Source organism: Suncus etruscus, chromosome 19 (assembly GCF_024139225.1).
Source record: "Suncus etruscus isolate mSunEtr1 chromosome 19, mSunEtr1.pri.cur, whole genome shotgun sequence".
NCBI lineage: Eukaryota > Metazoa > Chordata > Mammalia > Eulipotyphla > Soricidae > Suncus > Suncus etruscus.
Genome location: NC_064866.1, coordinates 31254575 through 31281629, shown reverse-complemented (window position 1 = coordinate 31281629; position 27055 = coordinate 31254575). Strand labels below are relative to the sequence as shown.

The following is a 27055-nucleotide window of genomic DNA, read 5'->3' as shown; positions in this document are numbered from 1 at the left end:
GGAATCATGGGATATTGGGAATTGACCATGTGCATTTCCTATCCACTATACTATCACTCCAGCCCCATGTAAATATTGCTTACAATTGAGCCTCTTTAGCTTATAACTATTTTTTTCCTCTTAAATAACCTTTTTTTTTTTTTTTTTTGGTTTTTGGTTTTTGGGCCACACCCGGTGACACTCAGGGGTTACTCCTGGCTATGCGCTCAGAAGTCGCTCCTGGCTTGGGGGACCATATGGGATGCCGGGGGATCGAACCGCGGTCCTAGGCTAGCACTCTCAAGGCAGACACTTTACCTCTAGCGCCACCACGCCGGCCCCCTTAAATAACCTTTATCCCTACCTTTAATACCATCCTCATTAAGGTTTTTAATTTTTTTTATTTTGGTACTATTTTATATGTACCTACCATATTTTCCAGCATATAAGACAACCCCCTAATTTTGCAGTTAAAACAGAGGTTTAGGCCTATATTCGCTGTATCAGACAGAATGTTCCTGTGCTGCAACTGTATGTACCAAAGTGAGCCAATCACAAGCAAAGGTCCAAAGGTTCTACTGTAATAGACTTCCTCTCTGCTCTGGCCACTCTGAGCAGGCTTTTGACAGTGTAAATTCTGGTCCAGAACATTGTCCAATTTGCATGCATCAAAAGCCTGCTTTGATTGGCTGAGTCATAGAGGCGGTCCAAGCAGCCTTGCAATGATTGGTCCGTTATCATAGGCACCTTTTCTGGCAATTCACTGGTGGGGTCAGTTAATCTCCCCCACTACATGAACCAAACAACACTCCATCCTTGGACCCTAGCTCTGAACCACGAACACAGTTAGCTGGGTTTTGCCAGAAGTGGCCCCCAGATGACCTGAGTACTGTTTGGGAGCCCCCAAGAAAGAGATTTGGAAACTCCCCAGCCTGATTTTTTTTTTTTGTTTGTTTCCGTTAGTGGCATATTGAAACATTTTTCAGGATATACTCCGCGTATAAGACGACCCCCGATTTTCGGTTGACTTTTATTTGTTTCAAAAGTCGTCTTATACGCCAGAAAATACGGTATGTTACATGAGAATTTTCATTAGCACTGTAAAACCTCTTCAGCACTTAAGCATAACAATATGTTGATGCCTTATTTTTTCTAGGCATGTCTTCATGGAACCTTTGTCTTCCTGTATTTATCTGGACTGATTGCTTTATAGTCTTGTTGAGTGACTTAGTTTGGGGACTTTGTATCTCTGACATGGGATCTCTTTCATTGCTGCGTTCTGTTGAGATCTTGTTTTATAGCTTTGTTGCAGCACAATTTTGGAGTATCCTGAAAAAAATACTGTATTGGGTGATTGTTCTTACTTTCCTTTTTTATTTGTATATGTATATTTTTGTTTTTCTTTTTTGCAGTGCCAGGGACTGAACCTAGGGCCTCACATGCAAGGCAAGTGTTCTACCACTGAGCCACATCCCCATCTACCCCACTGTTTCTGTTTTCAGTTTGAACCAGAGTCTATATGTGATTTTGTTGACACACATTGTTTGTCTTTTCTTCTCTCCTCCATTGTGTTATACCTTTGTCATCTAAATTGTCTGGAAAAGTTGTTTTGGGGGAAATACCCAGTGGTGCTTAGACTTTAGTATTCTCTTCAGAATTTGGGAGCCATTCACTGTAAAGGATTGAATCCTGGGTTCTTTTTTTTTTTTTTTGGTTTTTGGGCCACACCCGTTTGATGCTCAGGGGTTACTCCTGGCTATATACTCAGAAATTGCCCCTGGCTTGGGGGGACCATATGGGACGCCGGGGGATTGAACCACAGTCCGTCCTATGCTAGCGCTTGCAAGGCAGACACCTTACCTCTAGTGCCAGTTTCCCAGCCCTTTTTTTTTTTTTTGGTTTTTGGTTTTTGGGCCACACCTGGCGGTGCTCAGGGGTTACTCCTGGCTGTCTGCTCAGAAATAGCTCCTGGCAGGCACGGGGGCCATATGGGACACCGGGATTCGAACCAACCACCTTTGGTCCTGGATCGGCTGCTTGCAAGGCAAACGCCGCTGTGCTATCTCTCCGGGCCCGAATCCTGGGTTCTTACAGCAGATAAAGGTAGCCCTTTGAACCCTCTTTCTGGCCCTAAAACAATGTTTTTTAATTTGTTTTTGAGTCACACCTGGCAGTGCTCAGGGTTTATTCCTGGCTCTTCACTCAGGAATTACTCCTGGAGTGCTCTGAGTACCATAGGGATGGCCAAGGATCAAACCTAAGTTGAACCTAGGTCAACCATGTGCAAGGCAAGCCTTGGCAAGGAAAGACAAGGCAAGTGCCTTACCTCTGTACTATATCTTCAGCCCTTAAAACATGTTTTTTTAATGCATGTTTAACTGAAAGTCACTCTTGAACTTCTTATATTACTATCTTTTATCCTTTCCTTCTAGTTCTTATACTTTATTAATCTGTTGGGGGGTAGTTTTTGATTCTCCTCTTTTGTTTTGTTTTTGGGCCATACCTGGTGGTGCTCTTTGAGGTTACTCCTGACTCTGCACTCAAGAAATTGCTCCTGGCAGGCTCGGGGGACCATATGGGATGCTGGGAATTGAACCCGGGTCCTTCCCGGGCTGGCCGCGTGCAAAGCAAAACACCCTATCGCCGTGCTATGACTCTGGCCCTGATTCTCTTCTTTATACAACTTTTCTCCATGAATTAAATGGAAACATTGATTTAAATAAACTTTATAATAAGGAACTTTTTTCTGTTAAGATTATATATCATGTATAAATTTTAATTGAACACTTAAAACTTAAGCTAATAACACTCTTGGGGGGGGGGGTTGGGTGACACTTGATGGTGTTTAGGGCGTACTCCTGGTTCTGTAATCAGGGATCACTCTTACTTTTTTTGTTTCATTTTTGTTCACACCCAGCAGTGTTCAGGGGTATCACTCCTGGTGGGCTCAAAGGACCATATAGCATGCTAGGGATCAAACCCAGGTCAGCCTTGTGGAAGTCAAGCACCTTACCCGCTCTACAATAGCTCTGGCCTCTCAGGGATCACTCTTAACAGTGCTCTAGGTGCCAGCTGCATGCAAAGCAAGTGTAACACTTCTTTTGGGAAATTGTATGTATTTCCTCCTTCACATCCTCTCAGAGATCAAAGACCAGGGCCTTATACATGCAAGACATGTACTCCTTTCCCACCCTATTTTAAGCTGTTATTTATAATTCGTTTATATACTATAGAAAATGTTTCGACGGGGTTTGGTTCACTCCTCGTGTTGCTCCCAGGCTTTTTCTGGCTCTGTGCTGAAGAGTGACCCTATCATTACTCAGTTGCATTTTGGCTGGGTTGCATCAAGTGCCTTACTTCCTGTGCTACCCCTTCAGCTCCAGAAAAAGTTTTATTGTAGAATATAGAGTATACAGCTAAGAAGCTTGCCACAGAGCGCAGAGTGCAGTTAGAGTAGAGAAGGGATGGTGAGAGGGAGAACTGTTGACATTGGTGGCAGGAAATGTGCACTGGTTAAGGTTGTTGTATATTCTATGATTAACTCAGTCATAAACAACTTTATCTGTGGAAAAAAAAAAACCCTGTAGCATGAACAACCTTGTAACCAGTCAGTGTTTAAGTTAAAAAATTTATTTATTTTTGTTTTTGAGCCATACATGGTTACTCCTGGCTTTGCACTCAAGAAATCGCTCCTGGCTTGGGGGACCGGGGACCATATGGGACACCAGAGGATTGAACCACGGTCTGTCCTATGTTAGCGCGTGCAAGGCAAGCACCCTACCACTTGCTCCACTGCTGCAACCCCAAATAAAAAAATTTTTTAAAGAATTAGTGTTCAGTGTTTGGTCTTAATCTAAAGACAGTAGTAGTAGTTCTAAGTAAGGCAGTTCACCTAGTAAGAATGCATAACGAAGAGTCAGTGTGGCCGTTTTCTGGAGGGAATATTCTCCTAGTCTTCATATTTAGTGTACTCATCACTCAGGATTTTTCTCATCTTTTTTGTTTTGTTTTGTTTTGTTTTGCTTTGGGGGCCACGGCAATGTTCAGGGTTTATCTCTGGCTTTGGGTGGTGCTTGGGACTGTATGTAATGCTGCTGTTTGAACCTGGGCTCCTGCATGAAATGCAAGTCCCTATCTGCTATGTTAACTTTCTGGCCCCTTTCCCACCTTTCATTTGTCATTTTTGGTTTCCCATAAATGAAGACCTGGAATCTTCCCTAGATTGTTAGAACTTGATCCTTGAAACTATTTTTACTACGATTTATAGCATAGTTCATTTTCTTTTCTTTGGGATTTTGGGCTACCCAGTGGCACTTAAGCACTGCTGTTCCCAACTTCCTGTTCAGTGATTATTTCTGGCAGTGCTTTCGGGGGACTCGTATATAGTGCTGGAGAATGAACCCAGGCCTTTTGTATGCATAGTATGTGCTCCAGCGTGTTAAGCGTCTGGCTCTTCATTTTCTTAGAATTCTGTCAAAAGCAATAAATAACTTTGGAAATAATGTGAATAGATTAAAACATCATAGCAGTGATGACAGCAAATGTGGTGGTGGTGGTGGTGTTGCTACACATGGTGGTACTCAGGAGTGACTTTAAGTGGTACAGGAGTGATTCAGGAGTCCATTAAGAATATCTGATGCTGGGAATATAAACGAGGGTCAGCTACATGCAAGGTGTGTTAATCACTGTACCATCTCTTGCCCCTAAAAATGCTGTTTTATTTGCACTATCTTAGTACCTGCTATTCAACCATATAATATTTCTAAGTTGTCTTTTGCTTATTTTATATTTGTTCCCATATTTTTTTTATCACAACCGCTTCAAGTATGCCTTCTTTGCAAGGTAAGATAATAATGGTGAGCATGATGAATGAATGAGTGAATTAGAGAAGTATTTTCTCCTTTTGGTATTTTTGTTGTTGTGATGACTAAGGGTCACACACTTGATTATGGTTTGCCAGAGGTTGCATATTTTGTTGTGGCGCCAGTGATCACAGGTAGCAGTGCCACCAGTATTGCACTCAGCAATGTGGGGCTATGCTGGTGATACACTCATGATATCTTTTTCTGCCACTGAAACACATTCCTGTGCTTCAAGAGGGTTTTTTTTGTTTGTTTGATTTTGAGTCATACTCTGTTGTACTCATGGCTTACTCCTAACTTTGCACTTCAGAATTACTCCTGACAGTGCTGGGGGACCAGGGATTAAACATGGGTGTGCTATATGCAAGACTGTCATGTTACTATCTCTCTGACCCCAAGGAAATGTTTTAGAATAAGGTTTTTTAGTTTCAGTATTTCATAGTATCTTTATTCTGAACAGTGCTAGTGCTCTGGATTGAGCAATTTCAGTTCTGTACTTTTATGTTCATTAAGTACATTCTTAAAACTTCTTCCTAGGGGCCGGAGTGATAACTTAACTGATAGTGCATGCAGCTGCCCCAAATTCAATCCCCAGCATCCCAAATGGTGCCCCAAGCTTCCCAGAAGTGATTCCTGAGAGCTGAGACAGGAGTGACTTCTGAGCACCGCTGGGTGTGGTCCAAATCCTCCCACCCCTAAAAAAAAATTGTTCCTGATTTTTTTCAGTTTCCTTTTGAATATTGTGCTAAAATAAGATTTATTCTTTTACAGGGGTTGTTTATTTTATGGTCCACCTGGAACAGGAAAAACTTTGGTTGCTAGAGCCCTTGCCAATGAGTGCAGTCAAGGAGATAAGAGAGTGGCATTTTTCATGAGGAAAGGTGCTGATTGTCTCAGTAAATGGGTAGGCGAATCTGAAAGACAACTACGATTGCTGTTTGATCAGGTAGGATGTTAAATTTACATATGTATATATATCCGTTGAGCATTGTGAGTTTAGAAGTGCAAGGATAAACTAAATCTGGCATTCACTTTTCAGAAAAAAAAACTGAGGAAATCTATTTTTAATTGTGTATTAAATTTCAGGTTTACAACTGAAAGTTTTTAGTAGTTTTCTTTTCTCATTAGTAGATCTCCTGTTTCAGGACAGTAGAAACCTTGTTTACACATCTGACACTAATGTGCTATATCTGAACATAAGAGCTTAAAGATGGGCCCGGAGAGATAGCACAGCGGCGTTTGCCTTGCAAGCACAGCCGATCCAGGACCAAAGATGGTTGGTTTGAATCCCCGTGTCCCATATGGTCCCCCGTGCCTGCCAGGAGCTATTTCTGAGCAGACAGCCAGGAGTAACCCCTGAGCATTGCTGGCTGTGGCCCAAACACCAAAAAAAAAAAAAAAAAAAAAAAAAGAGCTTAAAGATTGGGGACCCAAGAGATAGCACAGTGGTAGGGACTTTGCCTTGCATGTGATCTATCCAGAGCTGACCCCAGTTTGATCCCCGGCACCACTTATGGTCCCCCAAGTCTGCCAGGAGCTATTTCTGAGAGTAGAGCCAGGAGTAACCCCTGAGCGTTGCTGGGTGTGGCCCTCCCAAACAATAGAGCTTAAAAATTAATTCAACCAGGGAAATAACTTTGTGGTTAGCTTGGCTTAGATATATGAGGCCCTTTATTTGATTCTCTATCATTCCCTTTTCCACCAAATAAGATTAGTTCTGCTCTTGAAGACTTCTTCGTGTTTTGGTTTTGGGGTTGCAATCGACTGTGTGCTCAGGGCTTACTCCTGGCTCTGCACTCAGGGATTACTTTTTGCAGTGCTCAGAAGACCATATACGTTCTGGGGATCAAACCAGCTTGGCTGCATGAAGACAAGCGTCATATCCACTGTACAATTTCTGGCCCTAACATAACTTTTTAGTTTATATTCTGGATTATGTTGACAGCATGTTGTGAGGTTTTCTTTCTTTTTTTTTTTTTTGTTTGTTTGTTTGTTTGTTTGTTTTTAGCGCTCAGGGGTTACTCCTGCTCTCTGCTCAGAAATCGCTCCTGGCAGACTTGGGGGACCATATGGGATGCTGGGATTCAGGTTACTCCTGCCCTCTGCTCAGAAATCGCTCCTGGCAGACTTGGGGGACCATATGGGATGCTGGGATTCGAACCACCCTCCTTCTGCATGCAAGACAAATGCCTTGCCTCCATGCTATCTCTCCAACCCCAGTATTCATATACTCCTATTGTTCCAATACTTACATATTACTGTATTTTAACTTTGCTTAGGTAATTTTCTGTTTCTAACTTTGACATACTGTTATTATCCCATACTGACATGAGGAAGGTTTTTGTACTGTCTTCTATATTTTGTCTTGTTTTCAGTTTATTTTTAATTAGGTAAAATTAGATATTTTATGTATCAATAGCTACTTGAAATATAATGCTTACAACCCAATGGAGTATGTATATTGTATGTTTCCAGTTGAAAATACCAGTAAAATTAAACTGGATGTTTTATTTACTTTGGTGTTGCTTGAAATAGAACCCATGCCATCACACATGGAAGGCAAATAACTGCTCTCCCACTGAGCCACAACCCTGTCCCAAAATAAAATTCATATTTTTTTCCTAAGCCAGTCAAATTGAGCAGTGGGGGGTTTATACCACAATTCATATTTTTTTAATTTTACTTATTATTTAGGTTTTGTGGGCCACACCCAGCGACACTCAAGGGTTACACCTGGCTCTGTGCATAGAAATTGCTCCTGGCTTGGAGACCACATAGGTCAAATGTGTTCATCCTGGTTCAGCCGAGTGCAAGGCAAACACCCCACTGCTGTGCTACCACTCCAGCCCTCCAAAATACAATTCTTGGGGCCAGTGAGATAACATAAAAGGGCAAGAAATTTGCCTTGCATGTTTCTGATAGAAATTCAGTCACTGGCACCACATATGGTCACTTGAGCCCTAAGCAATTGACTCCACTCTCCTCAAAAAATTTATTAAATTTGCTATTAGGTTAGTGATTATAAACTCTCAAAAGCAAGTATGAATAAAAATGGATTAAAATTATTTCTATTAAATATGCATGCTTGAGGATTTTCATGACAAATGTTAGTGCAACTATGAAACTTGCTTTCTAGGCTTATCAGATGCGCCCATCAATAATTTTCTTTGATGAAATTGATGGCCTCGCACCAGTGCGATCAAGCAGGCAAGATCAAATTCATAGGTAAGACTTGTTTTACGGCATTTTACTTTGAAATATATTGGTGTTGCATGTTGGCATGTAACTAATAAACTTTACAGTCCTGTTGTATAACTTAATATATTTTTCACTCTATACGACACACCTTACCATAAGATACACATAGTTTTTAGATGAGAAAAAGAAGAAAAAATATTCTAAAGCAAAAGGTATACTAAAATATTTAATAAATGCAATGCAAGACGCCATCAGGAGACAGCAGCTGAGAACAACCAGCCTGTGAGGCCAAAGTATATTTACAGTATGCCAGTCCACAGCTGTTTGAACACATTTACCTATCTTTTTTTTACATCATCCCCCCCCCCCCAAAAAAAAAAAGAACCCCAACACTTGTTTTTTTGCTTTTATGGGCCACACCCAGTGATGCTCAGGGGTTATTCCTGGCTATGCGCTCAGAAATCACTCCTGGCTTGGGGGATCGAACCACAGTTTGTCCTAGGCCCGTCCTAGACTAGGGCCGGCAAGGCAGACACCTTAGCGCTCTGTGCCACCGCTTTATCTCCCATCTCCCCCTCTTTTTTTTTTTTTTTTTTTTGGTTTTTGGGCCACACCCGGCGGTGCTCAGGGGTTACTCCTGGCTGTCTGCTCAGAAATAGCTCCTGGCAGGCATGGGGGACCATATGGGACAACGGGATTCGAACCAACCATCTTAGGTCCTGGATCGGCTGCTTGCAAGGCAAGCACCGCTGTGCTATCTCTCCGGGCCCCCCCCCCTCTTTTTTTTTTAAATACTTATACATACCAAAAAAAAGTCGCAACAGCTATCAAATAGTCTTAAACGAAAGCTGTTTACATGATGGTGAAAGTGCATTAACCTAATTGCTCGTACAATGTCGTATGTCTGCGCAATAAAGGGGGTGTGACACTGTGGATGTCAAATGGTTAGTATATGTTCTTCTTGCACTCAGGCTTCAGTTCAGGTGGTATTCACTCCAGAAGACACACAGACATTTCCCACCTGCGGTGTGTCTTATAGTATGAAAAAGACAATACTTTTATTAGAAGTAGAGAGTATAACAGAGTATTTAGTGATAAGAGTTTTATCTCTGGCCTATGAAATGTAGGAGTTGACTGTTTTTCTTTAAAAACATGTTTTAATTATCGCCAATTGATTTGGAAGTTTTTGTTACTTCCTAAGCAAAACAAACAGTCTTTGGGCAAAGTTATGTGGTGCTCATATTTGCCCAGCTTCCTTATTTTATGTTGGGAAAATTGCATCTTTCCTGTAATGAACTGTCTACCCAAGGGAGCACTTTCGTACCATTTCATCTCGAATCTGAGTTATTTTTATTACATTTGCATCTTCATTATCAGCGCCTTAGTCCTATACATAAAATAGCTAAAATCTATTCTCTTGTAGTTCTGAGATTATAAGTGTGGAATCTAAATGTTTGCAGAACTGGTTCCTTCTGCAAGAAAAAGTTCCCGTGACAGAGTTTTTTTATGATGTATTCTTTTTTACTTTGGACCGTACCCTGCCATGGTCAGGGCTTACTTCTGGCTGGCTGAACTCAGGAGACCATATGTAGTGCTGGGGATTGAACCCAGGACAGCCCTGTGCAAGAAGGCAAGCTGTGACTTCTTAATTTGCTTTCTTCATGTATTCAAGCTGATAGTTTTAATTGTCCTGAAGATAAAAGGAGTAAGATAGAATTCATTTGATTTTTTTACAGCAAACAGTACTTACTGTTTGCTATTTTGGTAATGTTTGGTTTTATGGTACTATATGGTTTTCATGGTTTCTCTGAATTAAAGTATAAATTTTATGGCAAAAATAGGTGTCTGTACTTATTCTAGTAGCAATATGCAAGTTTTTATATATATAATTCATTTCACTAGTAGCTATACTTTATTGTATGCTAGAAGAAAACATTTAATGTTCCCATGACTTTGTGATGAAGTGACTAATTGCTTTTATTTTGGAACAGTTCTGAGAGAGATTGGACAAATTTTAGGAAAAATTCAAGTAATCTTAGTTAAGTCTTTGCCATCTCATAGAAATTTTAGTGTGAACTTTTATTTTTAATCAAACTTAAAAAAATAATTGAACAGGGAGATTATCCTTTAAGGAGACCATCTGGGATACCAGGAATTGAATCTGGGTTAGTCACATGCAAGGCAAATACCCTACCCACTGTCCTCTCACTCTGGCCCTCATTGTGGGAATTTTTTAAGTTCCTATCAGAAATACATAAAACAGTTTATGTTAAATATTTTTGAATTAAATGATATTCCTGAGATTGGAAGTAAAATAAAAATAAAAGTTAAGTGTCACTTAATTGTTTAGAGCTTTGTTATTAGGGGGGGTCCTTGTATTCTGTATACACAATAGAGAATTTGGTCATTTTTGAATTGTATAATTACATGTAATTCAAACTATACCATTGGTTTTACTTATTCTTTAGTGTTGTGGGGGAATTTTCTTTTCCAGATTTTTTTATAATAATTTTTATTTTGACCAAAATGAATTACAAATCTTTCACAGTAATATTTTAAGTACATAGTGACAGTGAATCAGGGTCATTCCCACCACCATTGTTGTCCTCCCTTCACCCTCATTCCCAGCTTGCATCCCATATCCCCCCCTCTCTTACCCCCCAGGCTGCTAGTATAAGTAGTCCCCTCTGTGTCTAGCTTGTTGTAGATTGGGTATCGATTCTGTTGTCCTTGGCTTTGGATTTGGTGTTTAAGTCTGATCATTTTTTCTTTCTTCTTTTGTTTCATGTTACTTTGTGAAATTATGTTGTAAAGTAGGTTTCATTTTCATTTGCGAGGTGTGAAGATGGGGTTTGAAGCTCCACCTGATGGTACCCTGCCCATCTGGGTGCTGTAGGGGCCTTCAATGCCATATCCAGCTGAGCTTGGGGATATATGATGCTGCTGGATATTAAACTGGGGTTTAATACCTATCAATTGAACCACAACCCCAGATCTCTGCTCTCTGTTCTAGACACATCTATGCTTTTTTCTGTTTGTTTGGTTTTGTGCCATGCTCAGATGTGCTCAGAGTCTAGGATGTGCTCTTAGTACTTAGGAACCACTCCTGGGACTGCTAAGGAGACCATGCAGTGCTAGGGACTGAACCCAGGCAAAGCCTGTGCTCCATCTTATTGAGCTATCTCCCTATCCCTGTCAAATTTTTCTTTGTAGTGAAGCCTTTAAATGACAACCAGGGGAGACCTGGTGATTCTCAGCCAATAGGAATAGCAGTTTAATGCCAGACCTCAAAGATGTGTTGCCCTGTGGACTCTGAGGTGCCAGGGATTATCTGGACCACAAGTGGTGGTGTGTGTAACTTCCAGAGATGCATCTAATGATGCATGGGGGGGGGGGGGTGACCATGGTATGCCAAAGGTCAGACTGGGGAGGGAGCACATGACAGACATGTTGGAAGTAGAATGCTCTAAGAAATGTGTTCATATACTTTATATGGAATGTTACCCAAAAGATGAAATATTTAACATTCATATAATTTTTTTTAATTAGCTCTATAGTTTCTACTCTGCTAGCACTTATGGATGGATTGGACAGCAGAGGAGAAATTGTAGTCATTGGTGCCACCAATAGATTGGACAGTATAGATCCTGCCTTACGAAGACCTGGTCGTTTTGACAGAGAATTCCTTTTCAGCCTACCCGATAAAGATGTAAGAATTTAATGTTACTGATTTTTCTTTTTTTTGGGGGGGGGGGTGGTTCTTTCCAGTATTGTTTGTGGTTCTGAATGCCACTCATGGAGATAATCAGCCTTAGGTTTGTCACTTAGTGACAAAGTGCTGCTAAGGCTAAGTGGTGTGAGTGATCAGGAATCCTATATCTGATAGTGCTTGGGAGAGTTGGTGGTTACAAGTGGTTGAACTCAAGGCCTTGCAAGTGGAAGATTCCAGCCCATGCTCAAAATTTTGAGAAATACACTATCATTTAAAAAGTCTTGGTATGGATATGGGACCGGAGTGATAGCACAGTGGTAGGGCATTTGCCTTGCACACTGCCGAGCCAGGACGGACTTGGGTTCTATCCCCTGCATCCCGTATAGTCCCCCAAGCATGCTTGCCAGGTGCGATTTCTGAGTGCAGAGCCCCTGAGCGCTGCCAGGTGTGGTCCCCCCCACCCCCCCAAAAGTCTTGGAATGGTAAACATGTGAAGATTAGAGCTTTATATGTTTCAAAGCAAGGTTGTATTATTTACATGCAAATATGATTTGTATGTTTTTAGGGATGCATTAAGGAAAAGTAGGTTTTTTAATATATTTAAAATAAAATACCTCCATATACATTTTTTAAAATGATTTCTAATATAAATATTATGAATATATTTTGCTTTAGAATTCACAACCTAATGAATACTTTTGCTTTGTTTTTTTGCGCCACAGCCAGTGATGCTTCAAGGGTACTTTGTTTTGTTTTGTTTATTTTTTGTTTTGGGGCCACACCCAAGTGATGCTCAGGTTACTCCTGGCTGTGCACTCAGAAATCGCTCCTGGCTTGGGGGACTATATGGAATGTCGGGGATCAAATGTCAGCTGCATGCAAGGCAAACACCCAACTGCTGCTGCACCGTTGCTCTAGCCCTAGGGTACTACTTTTTTTTTTCTTTTTGGAGCCACACCCGTTTGATGCTCAGGGGTTACCCTGGCTAAGCGCTCAGAAATTGCCCCTGGCTTGGGGGGACCATATGGGACACCCGGGGATTGAACCCTGGTCCTTCCTTGGCTAGCGCTTGCAAGGCAGACACCTTACCTCTAGCGCCACCTCGAGGGCCCCTAGGGTACTAATCTTAAAGTACTGTTCCTGACAGTGCTTAGGGCAACCAATAGGTGCTGAGACCTAACTCAATATACTTTCGTGCCTGTTGGGCTCCACCCCAAGCGGGTATTGTCATAGAAAATAAGCAGCCAACTTGAGAGATCATTGCCTGCCAGAACTGCAAATTTTATTAGGCACCAAGATGGGGGCCGGAGAGACAGCACAGCAGTAGGACGTTTGCCTTGCACGTAGCAGACCCAGGACATAAGGTAGTTCTAATTCCTTCATCCCATATGGTCTGCCATGCCTGCCAGGAGCTATTTCTGAGTGCAGAGCCAGGAGTAACCCCTCAGCACTGCTGTGTGTGACCCCCCCCAAAAAAAACAAAGCACCAAGACCACCCCCAGGCCAAGTAGTGAATACCATAAAGCTTCATTTTGAGCTAATCCCACCCAGGTAGACTTTTGACAAGTAGAACAGGAGATTAGAAGGGAAAAACTTACTTTATTTTTGGTTTTTGAGTCACCCTGGTGGTATTCAGGGGTTACTCCTGGCTCTGTGCTCAGAAATCGCTCCTGGCAGGCTCCGGGGACCATATGGGATGCCAGGATTTGAACCAATGTCCTTCTGCATGCAAGGCAAATACCTTACCTCCATGCTATCTCTCCAGCCCCAGAGAAAAACTCTTTTGGGTGAAAAGTTGTAAACAAACCAGGGAAGATTTTTGTTTAGGGTGAGGCCAAATTGTGAATGAACCAGCACTAACTTTTTGTACCTTCTCCATGACTTTAGCATTTGGGCTAAGTCACTAGAATTATGTTCAACGTTGACTATGTCTAATGGTATTCAGGATGTTGCTTAGGGATCACTTCTGGTGTTCCTTGATGGACCTTGCAGTGTTGGAACTAAACATTAGTTTATGCCTACAAAGCAGGCATTTCAGCCCTTTTAATCATCTTTCAAACATGCATTGTTTGCTTTGACTGTTACACATATAGCCACTACATAGGCACTCCCAGTTTTTTTTCTTTTTTAATTAAAACCAAAATTCAGGGGTTACTCCTGGCTATCTGCTCAGAAATAGCTCCTGGCAGGCACGGGGGACCATATGGGACGTCGGGATTCGAACCAATCACCTTGGTCCTGGATTGGCTGCTTGCAAGGCAAACACTGTTGTGCTATCTCTCCGGCCCCAAAACCAAAAATTTTAATTAGTTCTATAAATGTTAGCTTTTCTTTGTAGTCTTGCTACTTCCGTCTGGTGAGTGGTTTTTATTTTATTATTTTTACTTGCCTTATTTGAGCACTGTGATTACAAAATTGTTCATTGCTTATGTATACCATCTTTTATCAGTGTACCCTTTCATCACCAGCACCAATGTCTTCTGTCTCCCACTCCACTGCCATTATCTAAGGCAGACAAATTACTTTTCTCTCTCTCTCTGCCATGCTTTACACTATTATTAATAGTATATAACAATATTAATAGTGCCTATTAGTTTCTCCACTTTAAGTGCCGAGTTCTTGTCCACAGCAATTGGTTCCATCTATCATTGTCCTAGTAGACCCTTCTATATTTTAGATGTACTCACTGCTCTTTGTGGTGGACCTCCTGACCTTTGTCTTTGGGTATTACCATACTATCTCTTGTTTTTCTTTTTTTTTTTTTTTTTTTTTTTTTTGGTGGTTTTTGGGTCACACCCGGCAGTGCTCAGGGGTTACTCCTGGCTCCATGCTCAGAAATTGCTCCTGGCAGGCACAGGGGACCATATGGGACGCTGGGATTCGAACCGATGACCTCTTGCATGAAAGGCAAACGCTTTACCTCCATGCTATCTCTCCAGCCCCCTCTTGTTTTTCTTATATCCCACAAATGAGTGAAATTATTCTGTGTCTGTCTTTTTCCCTTTGGTTCATTTCACTCAGCATAATAGTCTCCATGTCATCCATGTATAGGCAAATTTCATAACTTCATTTTTATTCCTTTGTGTAGTTATACAATGGTTTCTTTAGCCTCTCATTTCTGTCAGGCACCTAGGTTGTTTCCAGATTCTCGCTATTGTAAATAGTGCTGCAATGAACATAGGAGTGCAGAGGGCATTTTTGTACTCTGTTTTTGTGTTGTTGGGGTATATCGCTAAAATTGGTATTGTTGGGTCATATGGGAACTCAGTTTCTAGCTTTTTGAGGAATCTCTTTGTTTTCCAAAAAGATTGGACCAGTCTCTATTCCCTTCAGCAGTGAATGAGAGTCCCATTCTCTCCACTTAGGATTGGTCATTCTTTGTGTGTGTGTGTGTGTGTGTGTGTGTGTGTGTGTGTGATGTGTACCAGTTTCAATGAGATGATGTCTCATTGTTGTTTTGAGCACCACTGGGTGTGGCCCAGTCTGCCAAAATTAATAATGTAAAATACAGATCTTCAAAAATTTAAATTCAGGGGCTGGTGAGGTGGCGCTAGAGGTAAGGTGTCTGCTTTGCAAGCACTAGCCAAGGAAGGACCGCGGTTCGATCCTCCTGGCTATCTGCTCAGAAATAGCTCCTGGCAGGCATGGGGGACCATATGGGACGCCGGGATTTGAACCAACCACCTTAGGTCCTGGGTTGGCTGTTTGCAAGGCAAACACCGCTGTGTTATCTCTCCGGCCCCAGATTTCTTTTTTCTTAAATTCTGTTAGTACCTTGTATATCTTAAATATTAGCCCCTTATCTGAGGGTTATTGGGTGATTAGTTCCTCCCATTCCTTGGATAGCCTTTGCATCCAAAATCACTATTTCCTTTGAGGTACAGAAGGTTCTAAGTTTGATATAGTCCTATTTGTTTATCTTCGCTTCCATTTGCAGGATCAGGGGTGGTTCATTCTTGACGGTGCCTCTAGTCTCAATGTCATGGAGTGTTCTACCTACGTTTTCCTCTATGTGCCTTACCATTTCAGGTCTGATATTAAGGCTTTAATCTATTTTGATTTGACCTTTGTGTATGGTGTTTAGGAAAGGTCTGAGTTCATCTTTTGCATGTTGACCTGTTTTCCCAGCATTACTTGTTGAAGTTTTCTTTGTTCCACTTTGTATTTCTTACTCCTTTATCAAAAATTAATAGTTCATAAGCCTGAGGGATCATCTCTGGATAGTCAAGTCTTGTCAATCTATGGGTCTGTCTTTATTCCAATACTATGCTGTTTTAATGCTACTCCTTTTTTTTTTAATTTTTAATTATGAGGAAAATGATGCAAAGAGGACAAGGTAAAGTTACAGTGAAAGGATAATCGCCCATAAACAGACTTCTCAGAAGAAATCCCCTTGCTGACGCCTAAATATTGAACTTACAGTCAAAGAACATTAAGAAAAATAAGGCAGAACCCATGTACAATTACTTTGTCCATAAGTCCCCAGATTGTAGTACATTATAACATATCTTAGCAGTACACAAAGCAACCTAAAGCCATGAGATTTATGTGACTCCTTAAACATTGAAGGCATAGTATTTTTTTATATTTTCATGCGCATACATATTAGTTTAAGTTAACATCAAAAGTTTAAGAGTTTTTTTTTTTAAGGGTTTGACTATTCCTTTATAGTACAGTTTAAAGTTGGGTAAAGTGATTCATCTCTCTCTCTTTTTTTTTTTTTTTTGCCAAGGATTGCTCTAGCTATTCGTGGATGTTTATTTCTCCATATGAATTTCAGGAGTGTATGATCCACTTTTTTGTTTTGTTTTTGAGTCACACCCAGCAGCACTCACGGGTTACTCCTGGCTCTACTCTCAGAAATCGCTCCTGGCAGGCTCGGGGGAGCATATGGGATGCCGGGATTCGAACCACCAACTTCTGTATGCACATAAGTAAGGCGAATGCCTTATCTCCATGCTATCTCTCCGGTCCTGTATGATCCACTCTTTTGAAGAATGTCATAAGAATTTTTATAGGGATTGCTTTAAATCTGGACAATGCTTTAGGAAGTATTGACATTTTAATGATATTAATCTTCCCAGTCCATGAGCAATATATATCTCCATTTCCTGTCTTTTATTTCCTGAAGCAGTGTTTTGTAGTTTTCTTTATATATATAAACTAATAAACACTTGTTTGAGTGAAGTACCAAGTACAACAAGAAGTCATGAACAGATTCAAATCATAGTTTTTATCTATTAGAGAGCTGTACTCTCTAGAAACTCATATATATATTTTTGTAAGTTTATGTCTTATATACTATATTATAATTTATAATTATATGATTGTATATTATATATTATCTATTATCAATGTTTCTTTATACTTATATATATTTATATTCATCTCTTTAGTTGACTCCAAAGATACTTGATTTTCTTTTTGTTTTTGTTTTTGTTTTTGGGCCACACCTGGCGGTGCTCAGGGTTACTCCTGGCTGTCTGCTCAGAAATAGCTCCTGGCAGGCACGGGGGACCATGTGGGACACTGGGATTCGAACCAACCACCTTTGGTCCGCTGCTTGCAAGGCAAACGCCACTGTGCTATCTCTCCGGGCCCAGATACTTGATTTTCTGAGGCACATTGTGAATGGTATTGATTTTTAAATATCTTTTTTATCTCATTATTTGTGTATAGGAAAGAAAGGGATTTTTGTGTATTAACTTTGTAGCCTGCCAATACAAGTCTATTGTTTCTAGAAGCATTTTAGGAGTCCTTAGGATTTTCTAGATACAGTATTATGTCATCTGCAAACAATGAGAGCTTCGCTTCTTCCATTCCTATGTGGATGTCTTTTCCTTGCCTGATTGCTATGACAAGTACTTCCATGCTGTATTGAATAGAAGTGGCATGCCCAGTTATTTTAAAGCCTCTTAATGGGGTTTTTTCGTTTGTTTTGGGGTCACACCTGGAGGTACTGGGTTACTCCTGGCTCTGCATCCAGAAATCCTTCCTGGCAGGCACGGGGACCTTATGGGATGCTGGGAATTCGAACCACCGTCTGTCCTGGATCAACTGCATGCAAGGCAAACATACTACATTGTGCTATCTAACTGGCCCCTCTTTATGTGTTTTAAAATTTATTCCTTGCCTTCCTTTAAAATCCTTTGTTATTATAGTTCATGTTTACACATCTGACTTATGTATGTTTAGCTCTGTTGTTTGCTGAAGGTTACACACCAAGTTGAATGCTTGCACTCATTGAAGTTTTCACTTTAATTGTGGTACTTCTACATATTCTTTGATCTGTATTGAAGGAAGTTGTTTTTGTGATGCTTCCTTACATTATTCTCACCAGGGGACCCACTTTCTAGACACAATGCTCACACATCTTTTTAGTTGTGGTGTCACTGGAAGTCACCAGTACTGTCAGGGTGGCAGACAGGGCTGCCAGGATGTGCTCAGCACATGGAAGGACACTTGCACTTAAGGCACTCTGAGCCACTGTTCAATTCCTGTGAACCCAAAGCCACTTATCAAATAAGGAAATATGTATAAAGGTACATGTATTCTAGTTTTAGTCTATTTCCAGTAGTGCGGGGGGGGGGGGGCATTTAGTGCCAAGAATCCAACTTAGATTTTCCACATGTAAAGCATATGCTCAGTTCTTAGAACTATCTCCTTTACCCTGTAAGTACTCAAATTTTGTTTGTTTGGGGGCCACACTCTACAATGATTGGTGCTTTACTCCCGGCTCTGCACTTACTGGGTCACTTCAGTCTGGGCTTGGTAGATTTATGTAGTGCCAAATATTAAATCCAGTTCAACTGCATGCAAGGCAAGCACCCTACCCACTGTACTATCTCTCCAACCCTGTTTATACACAAAACCTCTATCAGTGTCGGAGAGATAGCACAACAGTAGGGCATTGGTCTTGCATACAACCGATCCAGGAAGGACAGTGGTTCAATTCCCGGCATCCCATATGGTTCCCCGTGCCTGCTAGGAGCGATTTCTGAGCGTAGAGCCTAGAGGAACCCCTGAGCGCCACCAAGGTGTGACCCAACCCCCCCCCCAAAAAAAAAAAAAACCTGTGTCAGAATAAATAGTAGTTATTTCATTCACATTTATGATGAATTGGATTTGTAAATCCAGATCTTCTATAAAATTACAAATACATAGTTCTCATTAACTTTCATTTTTCTGAATAGGTTAAGTATCATTTTCTTTAAATTTTTTAGTTATTCAACTGCTTAAACTAAAATTCTAATCTGAATCTTTGAAGTTTTTAATTGTTTTTATTTGTAGGCTCGTAAAGAAATACTAAAGATCCACACACAGCATTGGGATCCTAAACCTCTGGACATATTTCTAGAAGAATTAGCAGAAAACTGTGTTGGTAAACATTGTCTGAAACAGTTAAAAGAAATATTCGTGCATTTCAAAGATGGAACAAGTTGTAGTTTTGCGAGGTTACTTTTAAAGAAATAAAGGGTTATATTTCTCCTTTCTTGTTATAATATGTTTCATGCCACTTTTTACTAATAATACTTAGCATTTGCTGACTTTCTAGTAATTTGTTAATGCTTTCTTATGGTTATTGTAATTTTGTTTTGTTTTGTTTTTCGGGCCATACCCATTTGATGCTCAGGGCTTACCCCTGGCTAAGCACTCAGAAATCGCCCCTGGCTTGGGGGGACCACATGGGACACCGGGGGATCGAACCTCAGTCCTTCCTCGGCTAGCGCTTGCAAGGCAGACACCTTACCTCTAGCGCCACCTCACCGGCCCCCTTTATGTAATTTTTATTTTATTCTGTGAAGCAGAAAATATTCTCATTTTATAAAAGAATAAATAGTATAGCTGAGTTTCTAGAGAGTACATATCTAATAGATGAAAGCTATAATTTGAACTTGTTCATAACTTCGTACTTAGTACTTCACTCAACAAGTGTTTATTGGTTTATTTATCACTATTGTTTTAGTAGTTTACTGGGTAAGAAATTTTTTTGTTGTTGTTCTATTTTGGGTCACACCCAGCAGTGCTCAGGGGTTACTCCTGGCTCTACGTTCAGAAATCGTTCCTGGGAGGCTTGGGGGACCATATGGGATGCCGGGATTCCAACCACTGACCTTCTTCATGCAAGGCAAAAACGTTTTCATGCTCTCATGCTATCTCTCCGGCCCCGAAATTTTTGGTTTTAACTTCTAAGTATTTTGCTGAAATTGGGAGGTTGATTTAAAATTTTTCTTAGGGTGTGGCCGTTTTAATAAGATGGTGTTTTACTTTAAAACTTGTTTTGTTTATCTTGGTTAGGCTATTGTGGTGCAGATATTAAGTCAATATGCTCTGAGGCTGCTTTATGTGCTCTGCGTCGACGCTACCCACAGATCTATACCACTACTGAGAAACTGCAGTTGGATCTGTCTTCAATTAATATCTCAGCTAAGGACTTTGAGGTGGCTATGCAAAAAATGATACCAGCCTCTCAGAGAGCTGTAACATCACCTGGGCAGGCACTATCGACTATCGTGAAACCACTCCTGCAAAGCACTGTTCAAAAGATCTTGAAAGCTCTGCAGAGGGTATTTCCACATGTGGAAATAAAAAGTAAGGAAGCATTGGATGCAGGTATGACTTGATTGACTGTAGTCTTGACCATTAATAAACCTAAATCATTATTGTTTGTTTTGTTTTATTTGGGGGCCACACCCAATTGTACTCCGTGCTTCTGGCTTGGTGCTTAGGGAAACAAATTGTGTTGGAATCAGGTGCTGGCAAGGCAATAAGTGCCTGAACCTCTGTTCTCTAGCACCAAAACTAAAAGTTTTTTATATCTTAAATAATTCTATGATTTATAAAAGAACCTCTTCAAAGAAATTTGATTATATTTTGCCTTGATATTTGATGGTAAGTTTCTTTACACTTAAACTATATTAAATTTAGAATGTATTTGTTTTAACTTGGTACTCGAACCTACACAAATAATTGTTAGTCTTACTTTTTTTCATTGAAGTATACTGATTGCTTAACTGTGAAATATTGGATAGATTTTCTTTGTAATCCAAAAATTTACCTGTTGTATTTTGTTTTGTTTTGTTTTGTCATACAGACATTTCTTGTCCTCTGTTAGAAAGTGACTTGGCTTACAGTGATGATGAAATTCCATCAGTATATGAAAATGAACTATCTCAAAAATCTTCTAATAAGGCAAAAGAAAAATTTAATTTTCTTAATTTGAATAGGTATGTTTTCTTATAGATTTATCTGCACATATGAATTACCTAAAAACCAAAATTCTCTAAAATATTGACTAAAGCTAACTAATCTGCCGTTTCCAACCTCTACTTAAAATATCAAAATTTCCTTGCAAGCAGGCGATCCAGGACCAAAGGTGGTTGGTTCGAATCCCGGTGTCCCATATGGTCCCCGTGCCTGCCAGGAGCTATTTCTGAGCAGACAGCCAGGAGTAACCCCTGAGCACCGCCGGGTGTGGCCCAAAAAATTAAAAAAAAAAAAAGAAAATATCAAAAATTTTTGTTACAGCTTTCATCAACTTTGGTTGATGAAATTATATGGTACAGGGGCCGGAGAGATAGCATGGAGGTAAGGCGTTTGCCTTTCATGCAGGAGGTCATCGGTTCGAATCCCGGCGCCCCATATGGTCCCCTGTGCCTGCCAGGAGCAATTTCTGAGCCTGGAGCCAGAAATAACCCCTGAGCACTGCCGGATGTGACCCAAAAACCACAAAAAAAAAAAAAAAAAAAAAAAAAAAGAAATTATATAGTACAAAATGTTCCTAAACTATGAAGGTTGATTTTACAAAAATCATGCAAACCACACTATTATTAGCTGGTATTATAATTTATGTTTTAGAATTGGTAATCTCAGGATAAATCTAAAATTTTTTGCTTTTTCTCATTTTAGTTTTTGATGGTTTTTTGATTACATTTTTCTTTCAGAAATGCTTGTTTTCAACCTTTGTCTTTTCGACCAAGAATATTGATTGTGGGAGAACCAGGATTTGGGCAAGGTTCTCATTTAGCACCAGCTGTTATCCATGCTTTGGAAAAATTTGCATTATATACATTAGATATTCCTGTTCTTTATGGAGTCAGTGCTACATCTCCCGAAGAAACATGTGCACAGGTAATTCATTGTTGTTTAGACAAATAACTTATAAGGCAAAGCACTCACAAATTGCCATAGTAGGGGCCAGAGAGAGAGTAAAGCGGTGGGTCATTTTCCTTGTACGCATGAATCAGGCGGTGGCGGTGGTTTGAATCCCAGCATCCCATTTGGTCCCCTGAGCCTGCCAGGGGTGATTTCTGAGCGCTGCTGGGTGTGACCCCAGAACAAAAAAAAATTGCCATAGTATCTCTGTGCTTTTATTAATTTGCGTTTGAGCCAGACTTAGCAGCTTTCCCCTGGTACTGCTCAGGGATTGCACCTAGCAGGGCTCAGGATCATATACTATGCTGGATATTGAACCAGGGTTAGCCACTTGCGAGGTAAACCTCTACTCACTGTGTTAATTAACTGACCCTGTGCTCGCTCTTTCTTTTTGATTTTTAACTGTAAGTTTATTAAGCAGAACTCTGAATTTAGTTTAATTCGATTAAGTTTAAATATTGTTTGAAAATTTTTTTTTGTTTTTGGGCCACACCCAGTGACTCTCAGACATTGCTGGGGGATCGAACCATGGTTCATCCTAGGTCAGCTGCATGCAAGGCAAAACTCCCTACCACCGCTCCCAGCCCCTTGTTTTAAATCTTTTTTTTTTTTTTTTTTTTGGTTTTTGGGTCACACCTGGCAATACTCAGGGGTTCCTCCTGGCTCTGCACTCAGAAGTTGCCCGTGGCAGGCTCCGGGGACCATATGGGATGCCAGGATTCAAACCACTGTCCTTCTGCATGCGAGACAAACACCCTATCTCCATGCTATCTCTCTGGCCCTTTTTTTTTTTTTTTAATTTCATTTTGACTAAATATCACTTGATTAAATATGACTTGAAGGTATCTCTGCCTCAATTTCCCAATTTGCAAAGTAGAGCTACTAATAGTACTTAATTACCTCTTACTGATGTGAGAAATATATGAGTAAAATACCCAAAACAGTGACTACCAAGACGCTAGGGATTGGCTCAGCAATAAAGCACTTGTTTACATGTTTTGAGGTATCAGGTTCTGGTCCCAAAACTATAGAGTGACAGCTACATAGTTACTGCAAAGTAGTTTCTATTTTTGCTTTTCTTTCATTTCTTTTCCTTTTCCTCTTTCCCTTTTGGGAGCAGAGTGGGGAAGACAATTGAGGTGGGGTTTGAGCCCTTCCTGATGATATATATTCAAGGGCTGTTCTTAGCTCAGTGCTCAGTAGTGACTCCTGGTAGTACTCAGAGACTATTTGCAGTGCCAGGGATTGACCCCAGAGTCAGCCTCATGTAAGGTAAATGTCTCATCTCCTGTAATATCTGGCCCCATCTTTCTTTTCTTTGTGATTGATGTTTCTGTTTCAGTGACATGCTTGTTTGACTATGACACTGCTTTTGTTCTTGAAGCTGAGGTGCGTGCTTGCTTACATGGTTGTGCTGTACAGTGTTTGCACTCCTTTTAAATGCTGTGTTTGTAAGCAAGTTTGTCAGGGGGTCCCATTAAGGAACGTAAATAATGGTTGTACTCCCTAGGGGTTACACTTTTGGCCATGGGAATTGCATAACTTTTAGTTGTGGTATTCACTGGGGGGTGTCACATACCTATTTTTGATGCTTATATACGCTTGGCTGCAGTGTGGCTGGAAATTGCTTGCAGTACTAGAGGTTGCAAAGCAGCCAAGTGCAGACAGCAGTTACCAGGATCTCACTTGGTATGTTAAAGATCAGGAATTTGATCTGTTGACTTTTGCTTACGAATTAGGTGCTCTAAGCTCCTGCACTATATTTCAGGCCTATGTTTTTGTTGTTAATTTAATTTAACTTGTTAAATTATTTTAATGTTCAAAGTATTTCTTTTTTTTTTTTTTTTTGGATTTTGGGCCACACCCGGCGGTGCTTAGGGGTTACTCCTGGCTGTCTGCTCAGAAATAGCTCCTGGCAGGCACGGGGGACCATATGGGACACCGGAATTCGAACCAACCGCCTTTGGTCCTGGATCGGCTGCTTGCAAGGCAAACGCCGCTGTGCTATCTCTCCGGGCCCAAGATAAGAAATTTTTAAAAAAGGAAAAAATGGGATGTGTATAGCTATTTTTTTTTCCATAGGCACGGCAAAAGATGAGGGGAAAATAAAAAGGAAAAGCCTTTGGCCTAGGGGTCAGAGTAGGGCGCAGTAGTAGGACATTTGCCTTGCACACGGCTGATCCAGGACGGACCTTGGTTCGATCCCTGGTGTCCCATATGGTTCCCCCAAGCCAGGAGCAATTTCTGAGCCAGGAGTAACCCCTGAGTGTCACTGGGTGTGGCCCAAAAAGCAAAAAAAAAAAATATATATGTGTGTGTGTGTGTGTGTGTGTGTGTGTGTGTGTGTGTGTGTGTGTGTGTGTGTGTGTGTGTGTGTGTGTGTGTGTGTGTGTGTATATATATATATATATATATATAAAAGCAGCGTGTATGCATAGATTTGGTCATAGTTTTGTTTTTACTATAGTTCGGCCCTCCAACAGTCTGAGGGACAGTGACCTGGCTCCCTGTTTAAAATATTTGAGGATGGGGCCGGAGCTGTGGCACAAGCAGTAGGGCTTTGCCTTGCATGCGCTGACCTAAGACAGATGGCAGTTCACTACCCTGGCATCTCATATGGTCCCCCAAACCAGCAGCAATTTCTGAGCGCATAGCCAGGAGTAACCCCTGAGCGTCAATGGGTGTGCCCCCCCCAAAAAAAAAGTTTGAGGACCACTGGAAGCCTAAGCCAAGTCACTATGACAAATGTTCAGGATGAAGGGCCCCACTGCAACATAAGATTTTTGAGTTCCTATTCATATTAGATAAGAACTTCTTTCTGTACATAACATTTCCCCCATTTGAATGTGCCTGTGGAGAAAGAAACAATGCAACATGGTACCAAGTGCATATGGAGGTAAAAATAACAAGCTAAACAGTCCCAATAACCTAGTTCTAACATGATCTCAGAACCGAAGAGAAACTTACCTACAAGATTTTTCTACTGAACAGATCCAAAAAAAAAGGAATGGGTAAAACTACCATCACATAAGGAAATAGACAATAAGAATTATACCTATTGGGCCAGAGCAATAGCACCCCAGTAGGGCGTTTGCCTTCTATGTGGTCGACCCAGGATGGACCCGGTTTGATCTGTGGCATCCCATATGGTCTCCTGGTCTGCCAGGAGCAATTTCTGAGTGCAGAGCAAGGAGCTTTTCTGGGTGTGGCCCAAAAACAAACAAACAAAAATTAATTATACCTAAGGAAATACATCTGAAGAAATATACAATGGAGATATACATATATCCTTTAAGTCTTTTGAAATAATCTGGGAGGGTGGTGGATAAAATTCGGGGCACAGCTTTGGTCTGGAGATGGCCTTGTGGAGTTTGAAAAACGATTCCCAGCATTCCCAGCATATCTGGAAATGTCCTTGAGCTGGAGGTTTCTCAAAAACCAAATCTGGTAGCAAGCAACAGTCAGTCCACAGTGAAGGGAGATAGGAGCAAAGAGGCTTTTGAGAGCAAATCAGCAGCAGCTGCAGTGGCAGCTTCTTGGGCTGAGGCAAGGCAGGCCGGGAATCCTTTTGCTTTGGGAGCTGGTTGACAGCTGGTTGGAATTGATGGTTTGAGGGTTCCTGGCTGGCCCTAGGAGGCAGATGATTAGAAATGGCTGGTGCTGGAATCTGGAAGGAGGCTGAGGAAAGACCCTAAAGACAACCCTTTTGCATTTGGTGGGAGGGATTAGACATGAGGTTCCCTGTTTCTGCCCAGACACAGACCTGATTCCAACTTTAGGTCTTTATATGGTAACTTTGGGAAGTAGAACTGTTCATACAAAACTAGCATTATACTAGCAGTATACATTCTTCTTTTTGAACTGTTTTAGATGCGAGTAGGAATTTTTTGTATGTGAAATAACTTCCTGGGTCAGAGTCAATAAAGGTTATATTTGAACTTAGTCCTATACTAAATCCCTCCCCAGGAAATTCCTTTTTCTTTCTCTTTTACTTTCCAATAAACTTTTCTACTCTCCAAAAAAATAAATAAATAAAGCTTAAGTTGGGTTTTAGCTCTGACATTATGGTTGCAGTGAGGGGGGCACACTGTCTTTCACACAGCGGACCTGGGTTCAGTTCCTGGCATGTCCCATATGACCCCAGGAGTAATTCCTGAGCTCAGAGCCTAGAGTGAGCTTTGAGCACCATTAGGTGTGGTCATTAAACAAACAAACCTAGTATTATTAATGTTATAACTCAATAACCGGTCTAATTTTTTTTCTAATAGATGATTCGTGAAGCAAAGCGAACAGCTCCAAGTATAGTCTATGTTCCTCATATCCACTTGTGGTGGGAAATAGTAGGACCAACTCTCAAAGCCACATTTACTACATTGTTGCAGAATATTCCTTCATTTGCTCCAGTTTTACTACTTGCAACCTCTGACAAACCCCATTCGGCTCTGCCAGAAGAGGTAATTTATTGGGAAAGAAATATACTTTATAAAGTTATTCATACCAAGGTTTTCAGAACTAATAGGGACTGAGAGAATATAGCAGGTAGGACATTTGATCATCCTGCTCTCCATGTGGTCCCCTATCCTTCCAGGGGGGACTATTGAGCATAGAGCCATTAATAAGCCCTGGTGGGGTCTCAAAACCAAGTGAACAGACAAAAAAGTTCTTGGACCAGAGATAACATAGTAGGTAGTGCACATGCCTTGCTCACAGCTGACGGGTTCAATTCCTGGCATCCCATATGGTCCCCTGAACCTACCAGAGGACCTGGTGTAGATCCCGAGTGTAAGTCCAGGAGTAGTCACTGCTTGGGTATGCCCCCCCCCAAAGTCTCCCTCCTATTAAAGGGAATTATAGTAAAATTCCAAGTGCCATAATTTTACTCATCGGAACCTTTTTTATCTCCCTATTAAAACTGCTAAAGTCATGGAGCCGGCAAGGTGGCGCTAGAGGTAAGGTGTCTGCCTTGCAAGCGCTAGCCGAGGAAGGACTGAAGTTCCATCCCCTGGCATCCCTTAGGGTTCCCCCAAGCCAGGGGCGATTTCTGAGCACTTAGCCAGGGGTAACCCCTGAGCAGCAAACGAGTATGGCCCGAAAAACCAAAAAAATAAAACAACTGCTAAAGTCAGCATTCTTGGGGCTGGAGTAATAG

General features: G+C 41.0%; 1 protein-coding gene across 1 annotated transcript in view; it reads left to right on the top strand.

Annotated features, from left to right (window-relative positions):
- Window positions 1–27055, top strand: part of ATAD2 (ATPase family AAA domain containing 2) — a 74463-nt gene that overhangs the window by 28260 nt on the left and 19148 nt on the right. The window contains exons 13-20 of the mRNA XM_049765617.1: window positions 5613–5787; window positions 7978–8066; window positions 11589–11748; window positions 19042–19132; window positions 20050–20364; window positions 20846–20978; window positions 21696–21882; window positions 26175–26360. Coding sequence (XP_049621574.1) covers window positions 5613–5787; window positions 7978–8066; window positions 11589–11748; window positions 19042–19132; window positions 20050–20364; window positions 20846–20978; window positions 21696–21882; window positions 26175–26360 — 1336 coding nt within the window. The remainder of the gene's footprint in view (window positions 1–5612; window positions 5788–7977; window positions 8067–11588; window positions 11749–19041; window positions 19133–20049; window positions 20365–20845; window positions 20979–21695; window positions 21883–26174; window positions 26361–27055) is intronic.